The 26,159-nt window shown below is 40.8% G+C and overlaps 2 protein-coding genes across 3 annotated transcripts; one reads left to right on the top strand and one right to left on the bottom strand.

The window, feature by feature from the left end:
• Positions 1-196: 196 nt before the first annotated feature.
• CLDN25 (claudin 25) lies at positions 197-883 on the bottom strand. Its single transcript, XM_040482788.1, has one exon. It carries the CDS (start codon positions 881-883, stop codon positions 197-199), a length of 687 nt encoding a protein of 228 aa, XP_040338722.1.
• Positions 884-5,735: 4,852 nt separating this feature from the next.
• Positions 5,736-25,743, top strand: ZW10 (zw10 kinetochore protein). Of its 2 annotated transcripts, XM_040483051.1 has the most exons (8): positions 5,736-5,941; positions 9,335-9,469; positions 13,712-13,813; positions 14,007-14,084; positions 14,238-14,397; positions 16,207-16,359; positions 16,831-17,022; positions 22,570-25,743. In XM_040483051.1, exons 1-8 carry the CDS (start codon positions 5,837-5,839, stop codon positions 22,644-22,646), a joined length of 1,002 nt encoding a protein of 333 aa, XP_040338985.1. In that variant the 5' UTR covers positions 5,736-5,836; the 3' UTR covers positions 22,647-25,743. The 2 variants fall into 2 exon arrangements, with proteins under 2 accessions (XP_040338985.1, XP_040338986.1); XM_040483052.1 differs by lacking the exons at positions 16,831-17,022; positions 22,570-25,743 and having other exon boundaries at positions 14,238-14,413; positions 16,207-16,317.
• The last annotated feature ends 416 nt before the right edge of the window (positions 25,744-26,159 follow it).

Here is a 26,159-nt window from a genome sequence, read left to right as displayed (position 1 = left end):
CTAGAAAACTATGCCTTGATTTTTCATTCTCAAATTAGGATCACTATATCACCATGATAGTCAAATCCTTATCAAGTTGGGACAGTGACTACCACCCCCAAATGAGGAAAATATATAGAAGGTGGTAAAGAATAAGGAAGGGAAAGGGTTCTACTGACATTCCTTTATTCCGGAGATTCCTTGGCAGAAGCAGGTCCTAGATGAACAGGTTCCTAGGTCTTGGTGTTAGATAGAAGGAGTCATTGGACTCATTTGCTGGGGCACAGAACGGCGGGGGTCTAGGGCCAGCCATCTGGAGAGAGGGCACGTCTTCTTTTCCCAGACAGGCTGAGAAGATGAGGAGTAACCCACCAAGGGCCAGGAAAACACCAGCAGCCCAGCCCAGGTAGAGGGCATCTCCAAACTCCCAGCGAGGCACAATCTCAGGGATGCTGTTATCCCAGAAGTCTTGGATCGTGGCGTAGGCTACCCAGGAGACTGGAAAGAGGGTAGTGGCTGAAGCAGATGTTTCCAAAGTCCCTCCCAGGAGGCAGAGCCGCCTCTTAAATACCCATCTGATCCTGTGAAACTGGAAGCATTCGGACCCACAGCCAGAGAGCAGGAGCCCCAGTAGCCCCAGCCCGTGGGAGGCTACCATGAGGATTCGGGATACCTGGAGCTCCTGGGGCAGAGACAAGAAGGACTCAAAGGCCTTGCACACGGCAACTTCCTCCTGATTCACGCAGACCTCCCAAAGCCCCATGATCCAGGTCTCCATTTCGTTCAGTTCCAGATTGAGAGTCTTCCACTGGGGCAGGATGGTGGTGACACATGAGCAGACCCAGCCGAAGAGGGAGAGGAGCAGTCCCCCAAGCTGGGCTTTCCCGTGGAAACTCCAGGCCATGGTTGCTCCCACCACGGAGCTAGAAAGTGAGGACAGGCGGCTGGGTGACCGGTGAGCAGGCAGCACTTTGGGGGAGACCCAGTGGAAGGTCTTTCACATTCGGAGAGGGCTCTTGTTTCAGTTTTTAGGCAGCAGCTGAGGCAGGTGCCAGGAGCTTGGCAACACTGGGTTTAGGGGTGTGTCCAAGATGGGATGTGGGTGTGGGTTCTGGGGGAGGGTCCCATGAGAGGCAAAGAAAAGCTAGAGAGTAAGCCATCAGTATCGATTTGATGAGTAAATTCATAAACCTGAAGTTAAAATCACTCCCCAGTTCCGAGAGGATGAGAATGGTGTTTTGGGAATATACACTGATAAGATCTTTCTGGAGGGCAACATGACTTCACATTCCATACTTTTTTTTTTTTTTTGAGAGTGAGAGAGAGAGCACAAGTGAGAGAAGGGGCAGAGTGAAAGAGACAGAGAGAAAGAGAGATGGAGAGAGAGACACACACACACAGAGAGACAGAGAGAGAAGCAAGGCTCACTCAAAGCAGGGCTGGAGCTCACCCGAACTCATGAACCATGAGATTGTGAACCATGAGATCATGACCTGAGGTGAAGTCAGATGCTTAAAGAATGAGCCACCTGGGCTCCCCGAATTTCATACTTTTAAATACACACATACTTTGACGCAGCACCTTACCTCCAGGAACTTTCCCCAATTTATTGCGAATATATACAAAGATTTATGAAAATGTCCATTGAAATATTATTAATGATTGCACACTTTGGTTAGTACTAGGTAGCCATTTGAAAGTGATGTAGAAGAAACTTCAATGACACGAAAAATATTTTTGATTCGTTAAGTGAGACCAGCAAGTGACCAGTTTTTATTTCCCTATTTGTGCTTGTCTATGTACTTTATACATTTGATAAGTTTACCATTTAATATTTTTGTAAGCAGAAAAAAAATAGAAAATGCCCCATTCAATGAACCTAGCCAGACCCAGAATATACCAGGAGGGAAGCGCTCTCTCCCCATTCTCCTACTGCTGAAGGACAGCAGCTATAATGAGTGGTGGTCATACCAGCTTCCATACTCCTATTTGCTGCTGCAAAGAGGCAGGTATGGACAGGAAAGGAGATAATTTGCATTTACTGAGAATGGCTACATGCCACACTTCTGACTAGATACTTTATCCTTATTTAATTTTCACACTGCCACTGCGAGATACATGGTGGGTAACTTGCCAAGGTCCCCCAGCTGGTAAACAACAGGTCCAGCTCCTGAGCCAGGGGACTCAGACTGTGACACTCCATGTTTCTGTCTCCAGGCTACAACAGTGATTCCTCCCGCAATGTGCACGCACACTGGTGACACAACATGTGGGGTAGGGGGTTAATCTTTACGGCAACACACAGAAGAAAATTGGGACTTTTTTAAAAGTGTATTTATTTATTTTGAGAGAGACAGAGTGAGCGGGGGAGGGGCAGACAGAGAGGGAGAGAGAGAGAATCCCAAGCAGGCTCCGTGCTGTCAGTGCAGAGCCCGATGAGGGACTCGAACCCACGAACCATGAGATCATGACATGAGCCCCAACCAAGAGACAGGCGCTTAACTCACTAAGCCACCTAGATGCCCCAAAATTGGGATTTCTTATAACAAAGACATAAATGTTGACTAATGTATTTCCCTATTCATATTTTAATCTCCTGATTGCCCTGTGGTGCACCGGGAAGCAGGGGTGTTGGGGGGAGGAAGTGAGGATGAGTATCTAAGGAAACACCACCTTGACATTATCCAAATGGTGTCTCAATACAGCCTGATCAGATTACCAGTGGTGTGGGGGTGGAGGGAGGTGAAGGCTCTTGAAGGCTCTCTTTTTCTTTCGTGTTTTATTATAGGAAATTTCAAACACATACACAAGTAGAGCAAATGGGTAAAGAAATTTCATGTCCTGGGGCGCCTGGGTGGCGCAGTCGGTTAAGCGTCCGACTTCAGCCAGGTCACGATCTCGCGGTCCGTGAGTTCGAGCCCCGCGTCAGGCTCTGGGCTGATGGCTCAGAGCCTGGAGCCTGTTTCCGATTCTGTGTCTCCCTCTCTCTCTGCCCCTCCCCCGTTCATGCTCTGTCTCTCTCTGTCCCAAAAATAAATAAAAAATGTTGAAAAAAAAATTAAAAAAAAAAGAAATTTCATGTCCTACCACCCAGCTTCAGAAATGATCCCCACATGCCAATCTTATTTTATCCATACCTGCATCCACCATTCACATCCCTCCCTTCACACTATTTTGAAGCAAATGGGGTGCTTTTATAACAACCACATGTTCTAAGCAACACAATGGCAAAATACTATGGATCCCTGGAAATGCTGCCTGCTTGTGCTATGTTCATCCAGATTGGTGTCTGATGTTTGACTCTTGAAAACAGGCATGTCACATGTGTATGAGCTCAGGATGGATTCTCTCAGATACTGCTCCTTATTTCCTTGCCTTTTTTTCAGAGCCCTTTCTTGACCATTTGTGGCCATCTGTGAGTTGGAAGACATGTAAACCATGATAAGTGTGAACCAGGTAGGAGGTCAGGTTGGTGAGGGAAAACAGAACCCATTCATGTTATTGATTTCTTTTTACTTATTCAAATATTCATTCATGCCCACATGCGCGGACTGTGTGTAGCAATCCCACTCCATCCCCTATGTTTTTTCTTCTTCCTCAACCTAACTCTGGGTCTTCCTGGAAAACTTGAGGAACACTGTGCCACTAATCCAGTGGTCTCTCTGCCAGATACAGGTGGAGCCCTGCAGTGGCATTTGTGGGTATGACCCATGGATTAGTTAACTGGAGAAGATCTCAGATGCTCAACCTCAAAGTGGCCCCTCCTTCCATTCTCAGTTCAGATTCCTCCTTACTGTGAAACTTTTCTGGTTCAATTAGAGCCTGGGTGCTCCTCCTCCAACATTTCCTCTGCCCTCTGTACCTTAGCTTCAGGGCCTGTTACTTGCCCATGCCCCTTCTAAGGCCTGTACCGAATTTTGTATTTATTTTATATTCTTTTCCTTAAAGGGCCCTCCCCCTCCCAGCAACTGATAAGATTTAGGCTCCACAAAATCTGGATCAATCTCTCATTTACCTTCAAGATAGCAATGATAATATTTCCTGGGATTCTGGATTCCCAGCCTAGTCCATTGTCTGTCATACAGTAGTTGCTCAATAAATATATAATACAAGTTTTCAGGAAGGTCATCTGCAGGTCCTTCTTTCTCACTGGACCTTTCTAGTAACAGCATTTAGAATTCAAAGTGAGGCTGACAGGTCTACTGAACAGAAGCGGATCTGGTTTTCTAGGGAGAGATGCCTTCCCAGTATGTTAGGCTGTCCTTTGTACTTCCTGTCTCAACCCCAGTTTCCTGTCCTTTGCTCATGTCACAGGAAGCCGCCCTAGCCTCACTGGGATAAGCGGGTTGTCCTACAGACACTTAAAATATAGACACTTAAAATTGACAAGGACCTTAATTAACATCAGCATCTACTTGAGGTCAACCCTCACAAGATACCTTTTTAAAAAATTAAACATGACATTTTAACTAAAGCAGTACATGTTTATTACAGAAAGACAGGAAAATATAGAGAAGAGAATAAATCCCGTAAGTCTGCCACTAATATGGTGTATGTTCTTTACCTCTGTATATGTATCTGTATCTACTTATTTTAAAAAACAATCATAGTGTACATAGTATATTGTGAACATCTTTCAGTATGTAACAGTAAATAATGAAACAATTTTTTAAAAAATTTTCATCAAGTTGATTTATTAACCTCTGATAGAAAGTGTTAACAGGCGCCTAGGTGGCTCTGTCCCTTAAGCGTCTGACTTAAGCTCAGGTCATGATCTCATGGTTCATAAGTTTGAGCCCTGCATCGGGCTTCATGCTAACAGCACAGAGGCTGCTTGGGAGTCTCTCCCTCCCTCTCTCTCTCTGCCCCTCCCTCTCTCAAAATAAATACACTTTAAAGAAAAAAAAAGTGTTAAGTATCTTGTTCTAGTCTACACAGTACTAATGTTATTTATACTTAGGTAATATAAATAATACAAACAATATAAATACGTAATGTATTATTATAGATGTAACACATATTTGCTACATGACATAGTATATATGTAATATATGAACAAAGATCTATATGATGTAATATATGTACATAGATTGCATTGTAAACTGTGCAACATAAAAAGAGTGCTATTTAGGGATGCCTGGTGGCTCAGTCAGTTAAGCCTCTAACTTCCACTCAGGTCATGATCTCACGTTCATGGGTTCGAGCCCCTCGACGGGCTCTGTGTTCAGAGCCTGGGGGCTGCTTCGGATTCTGTCTCCCTCTCTCTCTGGCCCTCCCCCTGTTCGCACGCTTTCTGTCAAAAATAAATACATAAAAAATATATATACATATATAATGCAATTTAGTCAGACTTTTAGTTATGAGGTGACGCCACTTCGTTTGCACAACTCCAGAGGGCACTACTCACATAGACTCTGATGGCCGCTGCAGCCCTTGAAAGTGAATATTCAACGAAAAAAGATCAAGATGGGTTCGTCCGGTATTCCAGCTCGATAAGTGTCACAGGTAAGCGTTTTGAAGTTGAGAAAGGTTCATTTAGGACTGATTTTTAAGTAAAAACCCTTCATTTCGCCTAGCGAAAAACAGGCGGGAAGAGACAAGCTGTTTGAAAATAGCTAGGGAGGGAAACGCGTCTCCCCTGGTTTGCCAGCTACGGGACACCGTGGAAGTTCCACGCTAGGACAGTCGCGGTGCCTGCTGGGAGTTGTAGTGCGGCCTCGCCTTCCCCGCGGCGGTCTGAGCTTCGCGAGACTCAGTTTCCCGGCAGGCCGCGCGCCAACGCCGCCGGCGGCGGGACTGGGACTGCCGCGCTGGCCTCGGGAGAGTGACCCCGTCAGCGTTGGTTCCAGTCGTGGCGATGGCTTCGTTCGTGACGGAGGTTCTGGCACACTCGGGGAGGCTGGAGAAGGAGGATCTGGGCACTCGGATCAGCCGCCTGACCCGGCGGGTGGAGGAGATTAAGGTGAAGGAAGGCCCGGCACCCGGGGACCGACTGAAAAGGAACCCGGCTCTGTTTGTGGAGGGACCGGGAAGGGAATGGGGGCTGAGGGCAGACAGAGTGGGTGTGAGCAGAGTCAGGTGGGGACGCTGAGTGAGAAGAATGCGAAGTGGGAAGGCTGGAAGTATTTGGATTGAGGAGAGGGCTCGGAGGCGAGCCCGGACAGGGGCTGGGGACTAGGGAGGGGGGGAGGCTTGAAGGGGAGGAGGGGGGGGGGGGGGGGGGGGGTTAGGGGGGGGGGGGGGGGGGGGGGGTCGGGGGGTTTGGAGGAAGACTGAGGAGACCAGCAGGAGAGGTGGGACTGCAAGCCCCGAGGTGTCTAGGGAGGGAGCTTGTGAGAGAGAAATGCAGGCAGGACTCCCTAGGGCATTTCCTCCACCCATTCCTTTTTGTACGATTTGTTGATGAATAAAATAGCTTTGGGAGAATGGTACCTTTCTCCTCTCTGAAATTTTTGTTGTTCAAATCTGTCAACATGTTTATTGAACTCTGTTCTTCACCCCCAAGTGCTTTGAGGCTGTCCTGAGTGTTACAAAACTTGTAAAGAGCACGTTAGTGGACCCTGCTGTCTTGAGATTGATAGACACACAAAAAGCATGCAGCCATCCACAGTTTTCACTTGGTATTGCTGTCCTTACCTTGCCAGTATTCACCCACATCTCTGTTGGATTCATTTAAAATTATGTGCGCCCGCATGAAGTCTGAATTTAAGGGGGCAAGTTTGGCACCTTATCACAAAGGCACAAGAAGTAGGTCTTCCTAACAACCCTTGATGTTATGAAGATAGTTTCCTGAAATCAGTAAGTTTCAGGTTACTGGCATCTCTTCTTTTACAGGGCTGTAGCGTTTTTCACCACTTTTTATATGGTGGAAAGACTATTAAGCTACTTTAGCACGGCACTCAAGGCTCCTACCGTTCTGGATCTAACTCTCCTTTCACCAGGTTTCCTTTACCAACTTAAATCCTCAGCCAACTGACAATTACTTTCTGTGCTCCAAGCAGACCCAGTATTTTTCTTGGTTTCCAATTTTGTTTACGTTGTCATTTCTCCATCTTTGCTTGTAATATTCTCCCCATTTTTTATGTTCCATCTCAAATGCAATTTTCTGCATGAAAAATATCCCCATTTTGCTCCAGCAGAAGTGACCTCTTTCTCATTTGTGTTTCTGGAGGACATTAACTTTGTTCCTTAATTACATTTTTGTATTCTGGTTACATAAGTGTATAGTATTTTTCCTATTTAAAAATAAGTTATTTGTAAGCAGGCATAATTTACCCTGGTATCTTCCAAAGCATTCAGTGCAAAGTATTCAGTAATTTGTTTATTGATGAAACTCAAATTAAGTTAGACTTCTAAGATCAGGCCTTAAAGTTTTATAAGCAAGAAGATAGAAATTCATAAATTGAAGTATACAGATTGTGAATTTAATTTGTCTATTTGCTTTTTTGGTGGCTGTATGATTAAAATTGCTGGCTATAGTCTGAGCTAATCTAGTTCAATATGAAAACTGGCTGCCCCTTTTCTTTTTTAACATTTGTACAGCTTTTGGGCACTCGTGGAATTGGGTGATTTTTGTCTTCTTGGATCTAATAATGTTATAGGATCCTTAAGGGTGAGAGAAATGTGATTTTCTTTTCTTTTTTTAATTTAATTTTTTATTTTTAAAAAATTACATCCAAATTAGTTAGCATCTAGTGCAACAATGATTTCAGGAGTAGATTCCTTAGTGCCCCTTACCCATTTAGCCCATCCCCCCTCCCACAACCCCTCCCGTAACCTTCAGTTTGTTCTCCATATTTATGAGTCTCTTCTCTTTTGTTCCTCTCCCTGTTTTTATATTATTTTTGTTTCCCTTCCCTTATGTTCATCTGTTTTGTCTCTTAAAGTCCTCATATGAGTGAAGTCATATGATTTTTGTCTTTCTCTGACTAATTTCACTTAACATAATACCTTCCAGTTTCATCGACATAGTTGCAAATGGCAAGATTTCATTCTTTTTGATTGCCGAGTAATACTCCATTGTATGTATATACCACATCTTCTTTATCCATTCATCCGTCGATGGACATTTGGGCTCTTTCCATACTTTGGCTACTGTGGATAGTGCTGCTATAAACATGGGGGTGCCTGTGTCCCTTCGAAACAGCACACTTGTATCCTGTGGATAAATGCCTAGTAGTGTAATTGCTGGGTCATAAGGTAGTTCTATTTTTAGTTTTTTGAGGAACCTCCATCCTGTGTTCCAGAGTGGCTGCACCAGCTTGCATTCCCACCAACAATGCAAAAGAGATCCTCTTTCTCCACATCCTCGCCAACATCTTTTGTTGCCTGAGTTGTTCATGTTAGCCATTCTGACAGGTGTAAGGTAGTATCTCAGTGTGGTTTTGGTTTGTATTTCCCTGATGATGAGTGATGTCGAGCATGTTTTCATGTGTCAGTTGGCCATCTGGATGTCTTCTTTGGAGAAGTGTCTATTCATGTCTTTTGCCCAATTCTTCACTGGATGATTTGTTTTTTGGGTGTTGAGTTTGATAAGTTCTTTATAGATTTTGGATACTAACCCTTTATCTGATATGTTGTTTGCAAATATCTTCTCCCATTCTGTCGGTTGCCTGTTAGTTTTGCTGATTGTTTCCTTCGCTGTACAGAAGCATTTTATTTTGATGAGGTCCCAATAGTTCATTTTTGCTTTTGTTACCCTTGCCTCCAGAGATGTGTTGAGTAAGAAGTTGCTGCAGCCAAGATCAAAGAGGTTTTTGCCTGCTTTCTCCTTGAGGATTTTGATGGCTTCCTATCTTACATTGAGATCTTTCATCCATTCTGAGTTTATTTTTGTGTATAGTGTAAGAAAGTGGTCCAGGTTCATTCTTCTGCCTGTCACTGTCCAGTTTTCCCAGCACGACTTGCTGAAGAGACTGTCTTTATTCCGCTGGATATTCTTTCCTGCTTTGTCAAAGATTAGTTGCCGTATGTTTGTGGGTCCATTTCTGGGTTCTCTATTCTGTTCTATTGATCTGAGTGTCTGTTCTTGTGCCAGTACCATACTGTCTTGATGAGGACAGCTTTGTAGTATAGCTTGAAGTCTGGGATTGTGATGCCTTCTACTTTGGTTTTCTTTTTCAAGATCGTTTTGGCTATTTGGGGTCTTTTCTGTTTCCATACAAATTTTAGGATTATTTGTTCTAGCTCTGTGAAGAGAAATGTGTTTTTCAAAGAAACCCATTGGCTGGGAGGAAAAGTGTGGGTAACTGGCAAGAAGGCTCCAACATGGAGGATTCCTTATGGAAGATGAGCTGTATATTTTTAATAGAGTTCTCGACTCATCTCACTGTAATTCTTCTGTCTTATTTTATAGGGTGAGGTGTGCACCATGATCAGCAAGAAGTATAGTGAATTCCTGCCTAGCATGCAAAGTGCACAGGACCTGGTTACCCAAGTGGATAAGCTATCTGAGGACATTGACTTGCTGAAATCTAGGATAGAGAGTGAGGTAAGAATGGTTTGTTACATTGGTTAGGTTTGTAGGCTGGTAGTTCAGCTTCCTGATTCCTAAGACAATTCAGTTCTGTGTATAAGTTTTCAAGACCTCACTTTTCTTATTGGTAAATGGAAGTGGCATTAAATAATTTTAGGGTAACTGCCAATTTTAAAATAGAAATATTGTCCAAAACTATAATTTAAATGATTTTCATAGTAAAAATTTAAAGCTATAATAATAATGTCTTACATTCGAATAGCACTTTACAAATTAAAAAAATAATCTCAGAATTTTATTGTCTTCAGAATAAAATAAAAACAGATAAAGCTTAGAACTGGGTCATTTGGCCTTTTCTCTTGTCTCCTCTTAGTTTAAAATGTTTCTGTCTCTCTTTTTTTTAATTAAAAAAAATTTTTTTTTTATTTTAGAGAGAGAATGCACGCACGCGTGGGCGGGGGAGAGGGGCAGAAGGAGAGGGAGAAAGAGAATCCCAAGCAGGCTCCACACTCAGCGTGGAGCCCAACATGGGGCTCAGTCCCATGACCCACATAGTGCAATGACCCTCACTCAGGTCACAATTGTGACCTGAGATGAAATCAAGAGTCTGATGGTCATCCGACTGAGCTACCCAGGCTTGATTTGCCAATTACAAGCACTGTGCTTCCTGTCATAAAGCCACTCTCTGGATGCAGGGAGGATCCTTGCCCATCTCGTACTGTATCACTGTGTAGGGCCAGTGCTTGCTGTGTTTCTTCTGGATGGTCTGGTGGGTTCAGAAATGCTTATCACGTTTGCCGGAGTGCTGCCATCACAAAAAGAAGTCAGCCAGTCTGCAAACAAAAATAGCCACTTTATAATTTTAAAAACATTTTTTCACCTATGTTATTTCACCAGAATTTTTTCCCTGTATTTTACTTTTAGGAAACATAGTCATTTGAGGGAAGGAAAGCTGACCCTAGAGGTTTAAACAGGTGTACTCTTCGAGGCCTTCTATATCTATTGCCAAATTCTTGGGCAGGGCTCATTGATACCCCAAATCAAGTTGGTGAAGCATTTTCAGGGTCCTCAAGGAAAGATACCCAAGTTTTTTCTCTATGTGATAATTACAAAAGAAGGAAAATGAGCAGAAGCGGTTTTCAAAAGTTCTGTAGAAAATTTTATTCACAAATGGGGAAACCGCTGGTTACCTGGAAAATCGATCGCCAATTCATCGACCATGATGATTAGAGGTTTTAATAAACATAAATCTGTTACTTTACAACTCTGTCACAGTTCAAATCATATTTTCAAAGTGTATTTATAATTAGTTGATTGTTTGATCAGCGAGTCAGTGGTGTAGTCTTAGATTGTACTATTAGACATACAGTGTCTGGAACAAGAGGGTCATGGACTGTCTGTACCTTTTGCTGGCCAGATTATGGTTGGTGAAATTTATTCATTTCTGGTTGTTATATTTTGAAAGGTGCCTGGTCTGAATGAGAAGGTCCATGCCTAAACATTGTATCATTGGAACAGTGAAAGAAACTAAGGGCATTTAGCCTTAATAAGATTCAAATTTATGGCTGGAGACGCGGAATTAGGTTGAACAGGTAGATATTAATAGAGATTTATTTAGCCATTTGGTATATTTATTGAGCCATCTGCTAGGTGTGAAATACTGTGGTAGCTGCTGAACAAGACAATTTTTTATTTCACAATGTGAATCTCATATTTAATGTAGATGACTAAAATAGTATGATACACATTAAGTAGAAATAATTCAGTCAGAGAGGGAAAATACAGCTCAGCTTGGCTTCTTGTAGGAAATAGTATCAGACCAAAACCTGAAGTGCTTGGTAGTTAGACAAAGAGGAAGGAGTGTTTCAGATGGACGTAGGAGATAGCATTGCAGAAGCATAGATGTAATGAGAGATGTTGCTTTTGGAGAGCTGTGGCAATTCCACGTGACTCCTGTCTAGAGAGTGGTGGAAAGGGACACAAGATGAGACTAGAAAGGTAAGCAGGGACCTTGTATATCAGGTTAAGCGGTATGGAAATTATCTTGATGGCCCTGTGGAAGCCATGCCTCCATGGCTTTTCAGCAGAGTAGTGACATTGGATTTGAATTTTAGAAATCCCATTCTGCTGGCAATTTGAAGAAAGGACTTGAGGAAAACGAGACCGAGAAATGAGAAGGCAGTTAAAGCATAAGGAGGCAGTTAAACTAATCAGGGAAGAAAGGACAGTGGCCAGCTCTGAAGTCAGTGGCAGTGAGAATAGAGGAGAGGATGAGGATGAATCCTAGTGATGTTTAACAGGTAGGATCTTTGGGACATTAGGTGGGGAGTGAAAGATGCAGGGGTCAAGGATAGTGAAGAACCAGGTCATTGATGTGCCATTCACTGCAGTAGAGGGTCTAGAGAAGGAGTGGGTTTTTGTGGGGAGCCTTTGGGATATCCCAGCGGAGCTGCACAGTTGGAGTGTATTAAAACAAAGGCTAGACTTCGAAAAGAAACGAAAAGAGAGACAGACAGACCTTGAAATGCAGTTGCTCAAATGGCTCTTTAATTGCAGTAGTTTAGGCTAGCAGGCTGATCCTATACAGTCAAGAACTTTGAGGGGGTCTCAGATTTTAATCTACACACAAGTTAGCTAGTTAGCCTGCCACGATTTCATGGATGCTGTTAGAAGACATGAGACTCCTTGGATGGCAGATGGATAGCATATTACTCAGAGCAGTGGGCCGGTTGAGCATTTTGTTCAGAGGTTAAGAGCAAAGAGAGGGCACGGAGGAGGCTCATGTGTTTTCCTGACTCAGACTTGGAAATGGTGCACATCACTTCTGCTTCGATTTCAGTAGTGAGATCTCAGACACATGGTCACACTCCACTGAGAGAAGCTAGAACGTATAGTCTCATTGGGTAGCCACGTGCTCCTACTGTGAGAGGATGGGAAAATGGATTTGCATGTCACCCGTCCATATGCATGTTTGAAGGTTAGGAAAATGTTATGGACTTGAGATAGTAGTCCTTAGAAATTGAAGCCATGGGAATGGATGAGATTGCCCAGAGAGAGTGTATAGAGCACGGTTTCTCAACCTCAGCCCAGTTGATATTTGGAGCTGGATAGTTGTTTGTTGTGGTGGGCTATGCTGTGCATTGTGGAGTATTTAGCAGTATCCTCTGCCAGTAGAATTCCTTCATTTGTTACGACCCAAAACGTCTCCAAATATTGTCAAATGTCCTCGAATGGGAGTGGGGCAAAAAAAATAAAAATAAAAAAAAGATTATTTTTTGAGAACCACTGGTTCAGAGTAGGAAGAGGGCCAGGGAGAAAGGAATATCAATATGTGTGAAGTAGTCAGAGGGCAAATGAAGTGACCCAAAGAAAATGAATGGCCAGAATGGCCAGAGAACTAGTGGAGAATAATTTCAGGGAATTAAGAGAAAGAAGTTAACTGTACTGATAGATAGTTAAACACTGATGACGTATGCTTTGGATTTAGCCACAAGGAGTTGATTGGTGTTTGGACATATCTTGCAATAGTTTTGATGGAAACCAGATCTCAGCGAGTTACAGAATGAACGATAGGTGAGAAACTAGACTGTGAGTATGGCTCACTTTTGAAAGAAGGTTGGTTTTATGAGAGGGAGGAGACAAATAAGGTAGCTAGTGAGAAATATACATGGTTGCTGAGGTAGAGGAAATTTTTTCTCAAAGAGGGGGGAGATTTCAGCATATTTAAACCTGAAGGAAGGAGCCTTGCTCTAGTGGGTATTCAATCAGTGTATATTTTATAAATGAAGAATGAATTAGGAAGAGGTAAAGGTACAGAAGAGAGGAAATAATTAACAGTGCAAAGTCCCTGAAAAGGCAGGACAGGATGGGAGGTGGATTCTGATTTAACATAAAGTCCTTCTAATAGAGCTATCAGCTGTGGAATGAGTTGTCACTTGGCAACGGGGATACTGCTCTAGTCATCCAGGTAGATGAGCTCTCTGATGAAAAATACTGCTTAACTTAAGGATAGATGGTGACCTGAGCGTATTAGGTTGCCGGGAATAGGTATTGCTGCAGAGGGTAATGGTTTGGACTAAGTGGATGCTTAAGATCTCTTCCTCATACATTCTGTGTTTTTTTTTTATTCCGCGCTTAACCAGCATTTAAATTTCAACGTGAATTATGTTCGCCTACGAAAGCTTATGAGTTAGCCACAAACGTCTTGTTTCTTAGATACCGTATAGCCTGAAAGTACTTTTCTTTGATGTGGATTAGGTCCGCCGGGATCTTCATGTGTCAACTGCTGAATTTACAGATTTGAAGCAACAGTTGGAAAGAGACTCGGTAGTTCTGAATTTGCTTAAACAGCTGCAAGAGGTCAGTAAAACTCAACTCAAACTTCAGTGTTTCAGGGGCGAGAAAATTATTTGTTTTCAGTTGGTCTCATTTTTAAATGTGTATCCCCTGGTTCTTAGGGTTTTTTTTTCATATTTTAAAAACAAAAGCAGACAGACTTGAAATAATAGGATGTATAAAATGAAATACCTAATAACCATGCTTATCTTTTCAGTTTTCTTCTGCTATTGAAGAATATAACTGCGCATTAACAGAGAAGAAGTATGTTACTGCTGCTCGGTGTCTGGAAGAGGTATTAAACTCTTTCTCCACAGTATAAGCAATTAGTACTCTTCTTGTTTTCAGTAAATTTTGTGTTCTGTGTGTTCCTTATCATTATACAAATAGATTCTAATTGCCCTGAGTCCAGATGGAATGTCTAACGATGATTCCATTTCACTGCCAGGCACAGAAATGCTTGAAGTTACTAAAATCCAGAAAATGCTTTGATTTAAAAATGTTGAAATCTCTCAGCATGGAGCTCGCAATACAGAAACAGAACATACTCTATCACCTTGGAGAAGAGTGGCAGAAGCTGATTGTATGGAAGTTCCCGCCATCAAAAGGTGCTGCTGACCTCAGGTGGACTGCTTTGCTTAATCTGCCTGAACCAGTTTGGCCTCTGAATATATTCTAAATATTTTATTTTGGTGGATGAGGAGGTTTCATTTATCATTATTCAAGTCTGCACTGAATTCTCATATCAAGCAGAATGCTGGTTACGACTCACTCCTCTGGATTCCTGAAGTGTCCTCATTTTACTTCCCTTACATCCTTCTCTCTGTCGCCATTATGAGGAAGGAGCACAGAAGAGGAGGATGATTGGGTGGGTGGGATTCACGTGATGATGGTGTGGTAGAGGAGGTCCCAGCGGTTTAAAACCACACCGAGGGGCGCCTGGGTGGCGCAGTCGGTTAAGCGTCCGACTTCAGCCAGGTCACGATCTCGCGGTCCGTAGGTTCGGGCCCCGCGTCAGGCTCTGGGCTGATGGCTCGGAGCCTGGAGCCTGTTTCCGATTCTGTGTCTCCCTCTCTCTCTGCCCCTCCCCCGTTCATGCTCTGTCTCTCTCTGTCCCAAAAATAAATAAAAAAAGTTGAAAAAAAAAAAAATTTAAAAACCACACCGAGTTTCCACTGCATTGTAGGTACACCCATTCCCAGCAGCCCTACTCCCAACAGTTTACCTTGACTAGAAAGCTTTGAAAGGCTGTTCTACCATTTTCTCTCTTGGTGAGGAAAGAAGACAGGGGGTCAGTGGGACAGGGGTCTGGCTTAATTTTTTTCAGTCCTTGGGGAAAAAATAGTGGCAAAATCTTGCTATAGGGGATGCTTTATAAGATGAAGAAATAGGATTACTTGGCCCTGGCTTTGACTTATGTTGTTTGGCTCTCAGTCTCTCTGCTCACTTGTAGGTGTGAGCCTTCTTGGAAGTCTTGTTTACACAAAGTAAAACCTCGGAGAGTAGATGTAAGCGACATGCCATTACCCCTAGTATGTTTTTCTAGTATTGAATCTTGAAAATTTTAGTTTGTTTCAGGGGAAAGGTCACAGTCTCTCCCATCCCCTGGCCCATGTCCATGTGGGGCCTCCAAATTCACTGTATATGTATGTGTGTACATAGACATACACACAAACATACACATATGTATTTTATACAAACAAAATATTTCATATTTTGAAGGAAGTAATCGAGAAAATTTTGGATTCTATTTCCGAGCAGAATGTAAAATTAAGAGAAGATAGCAGGCGTGTTAATACTTTGTTATAATACAACCTTCTTGTTAAACTTGTTAGGCTGTTCTCTATACTCGGTAAGAAAGAACATTAAAGAAGATATCTTGAGACCAGGACCTCACTTTTCATTCCTTACCTTCACTCCATTCATATTTAATAAGCATTTATTAGGCACATCATGTTGCTTTTGCACTTAGTTTGATTCTTTGAATATCCCAAAAACAGTCATTTTCTGTTTTAAAGTGATGCCAAGGACATGTATGTCATAATTAAAATTTGGTCACAGGGGCGCCTGGGTGGCTCAGTCGGTTAAGCGTCCAAAGTCGGCTCAGGTCATGATCTCACGGTTCATGAGTTCCAGCCCCACATCAGGCTCTTTGCTGACAGCATGGAGCCTGGAGCCTGCTTTGGATTCTGTGTCCCCTCTCTCTCTGCCCCTCCCCTGCTCATGCTCTGTCTCTCTCTCTCTCTCTCTCTCTCAAAAATAAACATTAAAAAAATTAAATAAAATTTGGTTACATTAGAAGTGTATTATAATAAAACCACATATTGAGGAATCTCAGTAGTGAATGAGCTCTGAGGAACAGAAGTGGGAATATATTGTATTGCTGAGATAGCTGATGTTTTTCCCCTTTCTCTTAGATACCAGCAACTTGGAATCTTGCCTACAAACAGAACTTCATTTATGCATTGAACAATCTCAGAAAGAAGAGAAGACCCCTGGGCCACCAATCAGTTCGGTGCTCTTGGCATTTTCTATTCTTGGGGAGCTACAAATGAAGCTTAAATCATTTGGTAAAACATACTACTTTGTTTCATTTACATGAAATCTTAGAAGGTTCTGTGTTTAAGGAATAGCAAAGAAGTCTAGAGAAGAAGTCTAGAGAAGTCTGTTCTCTAGATAATATTGATGATAGATGTAGGGTTTGGCCTCATGATTTATCAAATGGAATTCTCATAAATATAACCCTTTTTATTAAGGGGTTGGATCCTTTCTTGTCTTTCCTTTTTTCCTTGTTTTAAACTAGCTACTGCTATTTATTTTACTGGACTGTTTTGAATAATTTAAATAAAGACCTGTAGACAGTCTGGGAAACTTCAGTGGTAAAACCTGCCATGCATAATGAGTGGTGTGTGATGTCACATTATATGTATTTTTATTGTTAGGTTCAAAGATTTTTTTTTTTTTTTTTGGGTGGTGTGGTATGCTTGCTTTTTAAAGGTTTCTTCCAGTGATTTCTGATGAACGTTCATAAAATTTTTCAGGTCAGATGCTGCTGAAGTATATCCTTAGGCCTCTGGCATCTTGCCCATCCCTTTATGCTGTGGTAGAAAGCCAGCCTAACATCATTAGTATTCGTTTTGAATCTGTGATGACTGACTTGGAACATCCATCACCTTCTGAAGTTTTTGCAAAGATCAGACTAGTACTGGAAGTGCTCCAGAAACACCTTCTAGGTATGTGTCCCCAAGGTAGTGCTCTCATATTTTTACGTTTGGGAAAAAGTCAATATTATTTTTAAAAGTAAATAGTATTTTAAGGTAGATAAACATGCCCCCAAGTTGAATGTATAGAGGATTGGAGGTGAGTAAATTATGCCATAGGAGTAAAGTCATTACCTTCTTGTTTCCTGCTCTGCTTTACGATCATTTTCCTCCCCATATGGAAAGTAGGGTCACCAAGGGTACCCCAGATTCTGTACTTGTAATAGTTACTTAAATTCTGGGATATGCTTCTCTCACTAGACTTGTAGCATCACATATTGGGACTCTTGCTTTAATTATGGGCGAAGCAGAGATGAACCAAGTACTGCTTTACATATTTCATTGGGAAGATCCCATTCATCTGGTAGAAACAAACTAAATTTAAGAAATAAAGTACATTCCATCTCAACCAGTTGGGTAGATCTTTATATATTCACGATCGAGATAGCCATTTTCTGTATTGCTCTGAATAATTATTTTTAGTTGTAATACTGTGAAAAATAACATGTTCTTCTGGTGTATTAATACTGTTGCTTTTTAGTTATTTGACTTCTTTATGCTGTTTTCAGTTGTCTGGCTTAATAGTCAAATCAAACAATCTTGATGTGGACAAAATAAAAAAAAAATGCTGGTGTTGTTTGAATGCCTTCCTGGCAGTCCTTTAGTTTATTAATGTAAAATAATTTCTGTGTAAAGCAAGGAAGGAATTGGTTCTAGTTTTAACAGTAGCAGAGAAGAAAAGTCTTAAGACTTGTATAAACTGCAGAAATCCAAGGTAGTTCTTTTGTTCCTTCACTTAGGGAGATAATACATAGCAATAAACAAAGTTGTAAACTAAGTATCGAAGGATTGGGAAGAACCAGAGATCTCTGATGCTTGAGTCTCCTCTCTCACACTCCCATCCATGGATCACATAGCCACTCTGAGCACTGGTAGTGAGAGCGAGGTCACTTCCTCTTGATGCATTCTGTTCTGTCTCTGGGCAACTCTTGAGTTTTATGGAGTTTTTGTTTGTTTTTTAAAAATCATATCTTCTATGTCTATGGTAAATACTACTGGCAAAGCCTCCATTTTGCAGATTAAATCTTTAAGGTAGTCATTTAAAAAATTTGTTCAAAATACATTGCTCTGTAATGTCTGCTTCATGGATGCCATTTCTACTGTGTGGAATTACATATAACATGTCTAACTCCTGTTACACATGATGGACTTCTAAGTTCTTTACAGTAGCTGTTATTTCCCCTGTATCTTACCACCAATATAGACATCCTTAGGTTTTTTGAATCACATAGTTTTAAGTTCCTATTTTTATTGCTCTTCTGTGAATGTATTCCATTTCTTCTATAGTCTTATTCAAAGTATGGTATTCAAAACAGAGCAAAGTATTATAGGTATAGTGTGAAACACTTCAGAGTAGTTTGCCAGTACTCGTGCTCTCATTCTCAGTTCCATGCTTCTATGAAGACAGGCTTTTTGTTTTTATTTTTTAATTTTTAAGAAATTAATTTTATTTAAATTCTAGTGAGCATACAGTGCAATATTAGTTTCAGGAGTAGAATTCCCTGATTCATCCCTTACATATAACATCTAGTGCTCATCACAAGTGTCCTCCTTAGTACCCATCACCCATCTAGCCCATCCCCCACCCGACTCCATCCATCAGCCCTCAGATTGTTCTCTATTTTTACTAGTCTCTTATGGTTTGTTTTCCCTCTCTTCCCACCCCCTAACATGTGTTCATCTGTTTTGTTTCTTAAATTCCACATATGAGTGAAATCATATGATATTTATCTTTCTCTGACTGACTTATTTCACTTAGCATAATACACTCTAGCTCCATCCACATTGTTGCAGATGGCAAGATTTCATTCTTCTTGAATATTCTGAGTGATATTTCATTGTGTATGTGTATGTGTGTGCACATATTCCATTGTGTGTGTATATATATATATATACACATATATACATATACATATATGTATACGTGTACATGTGTATGTATATATATACACACACACATACATATGTACATACATACATATATACACATACATACACACACACACCACATCTTCTTTATTTATCAATGGGTGGAAATGTGGGTTCTCTCCATAGTTTGACTGTTGCTGATAATGCTCCTATAAACATCAGGGTGTAGGTATCCCTTCAAATCTGTATTTTTGTATCCTTTGGGTAAATACCCAGCAGTGCAGTTGCTGGATCTTAGGGTAGTTCTATTTTTAACTTTTTGAGGAACCTCCATACTGTTTTCCAGGGTGGCAACACCAGTTTGCATTCCCACCAACAGTGCAAGAGGGTTCTCCTTTCTATGCATCCTTGCCAACATCTTTGTTTCCTGAGTTATTAATTTTAGCCATTCTGACAGATGTGAGGTGGTACCTCATCATGGTTTTGGTTTGTATTTCCCTGATGATGAGTGATGTTGAGCATCTTTTCGTGTGTCTGTTAGGCATCTGGATGTCTTCTTTGGAGAAGTATCCATTCATGTCTTCTGCCCCTTTTTTCACTGGATTATTTGTTTTTTGGGTGTTGAGTTTGATAAGTTCCTTATAGATTTTAGATACTAACCCTTTATCTGATAGGTCATTTGCAAATATCTTCTCCCATTCCATCGGTTGCCTTTTAGTTTTGTTGATTGTTTTCTTTGCTGTGCAGAAGCTTTTTATTTTGATGAGGTCCCAGTAGTTCATTTTTGCTTTTGTTTTCCTTGCCTCTGGTGACGTGTCTAGTAAGATGTTGCTCAGCTGATTTCAGAGAGTTGTTGCTTGTTTTCTTCTCTAGGATTTCAATGGTTTCCTATCTTGTATTTAGGTCTTTTCATCCATTTTGAGTTGATTTTTGTGTATGCTGTAAGAAAGTGGTCCAGGTACATTCTTCTGCATGTTGCTGTCCAGTTTTCCCAGCACCATTTGCTGAAGAGACTGTCTTTTTTCCATTGGATATTCTTTCCTGCTTTGTCAAAGATTAGTTGGCTATACTTTTGTGGGTCCATTTCTGGGGTTCTCTGTTCTGTTCCATTTATCAAAAAGAAAAAGGACCCAAATAAATAAAGTCATGAATGAAAGAGGACAGATCACAGTCAACACCACAGAAACACAAACCATAATAAGAGAATATTATGAGTAATTATGTGCCAACAAATCAGGCAATCCAGAAGAAATGGATAAATTCCTAGAAATATATAAATTACCAAAGCTGAAACAGGAAGAAATAGAAAATTTGAACAGACCCATAACCAGTAAAGAAATTGAATCAATACAAACAAGAATCCAGGGCCAGATGGCTTCCCAGGGGGGATTCTGCCAAACATTTAAAGAAGAGTTAATATCTGGGGTGCCTGGGTGGCTCAGTCAGTTGGGCGGCCGACTTCAGCTCAGGTCATGATCTCTTGGTCTGTGAGTTCGAGCCCCACGTCGGGCTCTGTGCTGACAGCTCAGAGCCTGGAGCCTGTTTCAGATTCTTTGTCTCCCTCTCTCTGACCCTCCCCTGTTCATGCTCTGTCTCTCCCTGTCTCAAAAATAAATAAAAACGTTAAAAAAAAAAATTTAAGAAGAGTTAATACCTATTCTTTTGAAGCTGTTCCAAAAAATAGAAATGGAAGGAAAACTTCCAAACTCATTTTGTGAGGCCAGCATTACCTTCAAAACCAAAGACCCCACTAAAAAGGAGAATTACAGACCAATTTCCCTGACCAACATGGATGCAAAAATTCTCAACAAGATACTAGCAGATCAAATCCAACAATACCTTAAAAGAATTATTCACCATGATCAAGTGGGATTTATTTCAGGGCTATAGGGATGGTTCAATATCCTCAAATCAATCAGTGTGATACATCACATTAATAAAAGAAAAAAGGGGCGCCTGGGTGGCTCAGTCGGTTAAGCAACCGACTTCGGCTCAGGTCATGATCTCGCAGTTCGTGAGTTTGAGCCCCACGTCGGCCTCTACAGCTCAGAGCTAACAGCTCAGAGCCTGAAGCCTGCTTCGGATTCTCTGTCTCCCTCTCTCTCTGCCCTTCCCCTGCTCATGCTCTCTCTCTTTCTCTCTTTCTCTCTCTTTCTCAAAAATAAATAAACATTAAAAAAATTAAAAAATAAATAGATTTGGGGGCGCCTGGGTGGCTCAGTCGGTTAAGCATCTGACTTTGGCTCAGGTCACCGTCTCATGGTTTGTGAGTTTGAGCCCCACATCAAGGTACTCTCCTGTCAGCATGGAGCCTGCTTCGGATCCTCTGTCTCCCTCTCTCTGTATCTCCCCTGCTTGTGCACACTCTTTCTGTCTCTCTCTCTCTCAAAAAGAAATAAACATTAAAACAAAAATAGTTTGGAGGATTGCCAATAAAGATTTAAAAAACATTAGTGGGAGAAATTTAAAATTAAAACTGTGTTCTTGGTACAAGGAAATCAGTGGAATAAAAAAGAGTCCAGAAGTAGAGCCAAGAATAAATGAGAACTTGCTGTTTGATCAAAGTCACGTTTCAGTTTTGTGGGACTATAGATAGTTCATTTAATAATGGTGCTAGCAAAATTGGCTATCTTTGCAGTAAAACAAAGTTAGATTCCTGCTTCATACTCCGCACAGATGTAAATTCCAGATGAATTAAAGCCCTTTATGAAAAAAACCAAAACCGGGGCGCCTGGGTGGCGCAGTCGGTTAAGCGTCCGACTTCAGCCAGGTCACGATCTCGCGGTCCGTGAGTTCGAGCCCCGCGTCAGGCTCTGGGCTGATGGCTCAGAGCCTGGAGCCTGTTTCCGATTCTGTGTCTCCCTCTCTCTCTGCCCCTCGCCCGTTCATGCTCTGTCTCTCTCTGTCCCAAAGATAAATAAACGTTGAAAAAAAAAATAATAACTACTTTAAAAAAAAAAAAAGAAAGAAAGAAAAAAACCAAAACCAATAAAAACGTTGGAAGAAAAGTTAGGAGATGTGAATAGTCTGAGGACGCTCAGAATGCATAAAGGAAAGGATGGACGAATTTGACTACATACAAATGTTAAGTTCTGTGTGGTAAACAATACCATAAACAAAGTCAAAAGACAGTAGTGGGTTGGGGGAAAGTCCTTGCAATAGCTTTGGCAGACAAGGTGTTAGTATAAGGACTTTTATCCAGAGAAAAAGAAAACATAATAATAGAAAAATAGGCAAAAAATATGAATAGGCAATTCATGGAAGAAAAGGTGCAATTTGATAATAAACACAAAAAAATGTGTTGCTTGATCTCCCTAGTGGGGGGACGGAAATCACACCACCAAGGTAGAACTTTCATCCGTAGGGCTGACATTAAAAGGTCTGTGTAAAACACTTCTGACAAGAAAGTGGAAAAGTAGTCTCCTTCATTGCTTTTTGGAGTACTTTGTAAAATATTACGAAGCTCTATTATAGTATATGTATAGTAAAATCCAAAAAATGCATCCCCTGTATTTCAATTTTTAATTCTTTATGGAAGTGATATCAATCGGTTATATCTTTGTGTGTGTGAGTAGTAGTATATACTTCCAGACTGGACTGTGCACCCATCGTTTGAGGAATGGTTGAGCCATACTATGGTGCATTATGTAGCCATGAAAAAGAAATGAAGGAGACCTAGATATGTTGACTTAAGAGATGGCCATGGTCTACTTTGAAGTCATAAAAAAGTTAAGTGTAAAATCTATGGCATGAATCCTTTTTTGTTGTTGTTGGCATGAACCCAATTTATAAAAAAGAAAGCAGTCCCTTATGTGAGGATTGTGTTAGTTTGCTAACACAATGCCACAGGCTGTGTGGCTTGAACAACAGAAATTAATTTTCTTCCAGTTTTGGAGGCCAGAAGTTCCAAGATCAAGGTATTAGCAGATTTGGTTTCTCCTGAGCCCTGTCTCCCTACCTTGCAGACAGCCTCTTACCGGTCTGTCCTGTGTAAGTGTGTATCCTGGTGTTTCTTCCTCTTCTTATAAGGCCACTAGTCATACTGGATGAGGACCCCTCCCTTATGACCTCATTTAACCTTAATTACCTCTTTAAGGCCAGACCCTATCTCCAAATCCAGTCACATTGGGGGTTAAGGCTTCAACATATGAATTATCAGCGGGGAGAGTATACAGTTCTGTACAATTCAGTCCATTTCAAGTGTGTGTGTGCATTTGGCAATTCAGATGTGTGTGTGTGTGTGTGTGTGTGTGTGTGTGTGTGTGTGTGTATGATTCATATATATGTGTGTGTATTTGGCAACTCATATATAAATATATGTAATATGAATGTAAGGGAGGAAGAAGGCAAATCAAACTTAACGTTGGTCACTTGGGCGTGGAGAGAGAAGCTTATGGATATGGAGAGGGAAGATTTGGCTTTTTCTTTATAAACCTTGGTGGTTTGGGGCTTGTCATAATAAGCAAGTTTTGCTTTTGATGTAATGATTTTCTAGAAAATGTCAACTACAGATTTCTACCAAGGAGCGGAAACTCTGAACATACAAATAACTATAGAAGAAGTTTGAAAGATTGTTAAAGACTTGCCACTAAAAAGGCTACCATCAGGCACAGAAAGTTTATGGCTAAAAATTCTGTGGATTCTTCAAATTATAGATAATGCCTGTGTTAATCAAGCCCTTTTGGTCAATAGAAAAAGATGATTATGTCCTACTTAATTTTTTAAAAGCCAGCATAAATGTAGTACGAAAATGTACATTTTGTGATAGTTTACACATAGAGAAAACACTATAAAATGATTTTACTTTTGACTTATAAATGCAAACATTTACAAAATATAGTAAGTTAAAGCCAACAGTACTGTTAAAAAGGACACATTGTTTATTCTAGGAGTACAAAGGTAGTTTAGCATAAGAAACCTATCAACCAGTTTATTATATCAGCATATTAAAAGGGATTATATCATTAGATATGGAAAACATTATGATATGTTCATTCAGTACCCTTTCCTAATAAAAAACTAAGTAAAGTAAGAAAAGAGTACTTTTTAATAGTGTGGTGAAATATTTATGATATTTGCTGAAAATGTCTCTTGTCTGTTTTATTATCTTCAAAAAAAAGCAGGTTCGTTTGTTTTGCTTTGTGTTAGTGAATTGCAGTTACCATTTATTGTGAAATTTGTGACGTATTTTCTCCAGTCTCCTGTTCCAATGATTCTATTGGCTTTTGCATCTTCACTTAATCCTGCATCGGTAGTATATCTTGTCCATAGTTATCTCCTTTAAACTTAGAGAAATAATTATGTCATAATTAAAATAGTTATTTTGACTTAATTGCCTTTTACAATTTATATAGGTATCATTGCAACTTGTGCTGTATGCATAAATATTCAGATAAACATTACTGTGTTACATTGGTGCATAGTCAACAAATAATTGGAATGGAATGAATCTGTTTACACCAAGTGGATTGGTCATGTGTGTGTGCAGTGCTGGAGGGGATCCATGTGCCCGCCACAGACACAGCAAGTGTGACAATAGCTGACGCGGCGCAGTGGTTCAAGTGAAATGAAGTCTTAGCAAAACAACGAAGTTGTGTTTAATAGAAAACTACACTTTTTTTTTTTAACTTTAAAATTTTTGTTCAAACAATGTTCAGAGGTCCCATGTCCCCTTCTGCCATCTTCCCCGGTGTTAACATCTTGTATACCTGTAGTACAATATCAAAACCAGCAAATTGACTGTGGTCCGATTCACAGAGCTGATTCACATTTCACTGGTTTTACCTGCAGTCATTTGTATGTGTGGATAATTCTGTGCAGTCTTATCACGTGTGGATCCACGTAGCCACGCCCACAATCAAGATACGGTACTTTGCTCTTGCCACAGGCTGCTCTGGGTGACCCCTTTATAATGACACACCCTTGCTTCCATTTTTAAGCTGAAATTGAAATCAATTAAAAAAAAATTATTTCCTCAGTCACACCACCATTCAAGTGCTCAGCAGCAAAGTGTGGCTGGTGGCTATCATATTGGGCAGTACAGGCCTAGACTTTAGACATTGTAAGGTTCTCAAGGCTCTAAGATAATATGCTCACTTTCTTTTAAGGTTCTTATCCCCTAAGGTCTTCCTTGGTGAATCAGAACTAGGTTAAAAATAGCTGGTCTCTTTTCTGGTTCCTCTTCTCTCTACATTGGTTCCTGATTCTTCACTAGTATTTAATTAATCAATAGTTTATTTTAAATATAACCCCATTAAAACCCCCCACGATACACTTCAGAGAGGTATTGAGGTATTCTGTTTGCTAGGCTAGATAGTATGCTGTAATGTAAGGGATTTGCTGATATTTTACTTAGGACAAACACGCAGATCCTAGGCAGAGATGACAGAGGATGTTTATTCATTATTAAAGGCCTGGGATTTTATTCTAAATGAGTTTCAACTTGATATGCAGAACTTCTCAGTGCTTGTCATGTAATCAGATCAGTAGATTAGCAGTAGGTGGTTACTGTATAATGTAGATGGCTGAATACTTTACTGTTGTGGAGTACGGGCAGTAATACAGTGCAGACTGTCCAGTTGAGCAGTGAAAGTAAAGTAATAATTGTATGCCATGCTGTGTCCCACGTAGGCAGTTGAGATGGCTGTAGGATTATCTGTGCTGTTTTCTTCCCCCTCATCCTAAAATGAAAGAATTCTAGAAAACGAGGGAACTTGAGAATAATCTGGACTGTGAGTGGCTTCTTGTTTAAAACTTTTTCTTATGATGCAGATTTACCTCTTGATACTGATCTAGAAAATGAAAAACCATCTGAGATCATATTGGCTGAGCTGCTCGGTGACATGATCTGGGAAGACTTGTCTGAGTGCCTCATTAAAAACTGTTTGGTTTATTCTATCCCAACTAATAGCAGCAAGTTACAGCAGTACGAAGAGGTAAGTACAGAGACGTCACACAAGGTTTTCAGAGACTGTAGGTGCCTGTCGGTGTCTTTTGTAATTCCTTAGAGACTTTTGCTCTTCAGAGACATCTTTAAGGAAATTATAATAGGAGGTGGAAGCAGCTTTTCCTGTTACTTCATTTCTCTCCGGGCTTTCTACCTTTCGACTGGGAAGTAGGTTTTCTTTTTAGGTATATTTTCTTTAGTGAGATACTTTTGAAAAACAATTGTTCTTTTATAC

This window comes from Herpailurus yagouaroundi, unplaced genomic scaffold (genome assembly GCF_014898765.1).
Source record: "Herpailurus yagouaroundi ecotype Mexico unplaced genomic scaffold, PumYag 161, whole genome shotgun sequence".
NCBI lineage: Eukaryota > Metazoa > Chordata > Mammalia > Carnivora > Felidae > Herpailurus > Herpailurus yagouaroundi.
Note: the sequence above shows the minus strand (reverse complement) of the source record. Positions and strands in the feature narration are given on the sequence as shown.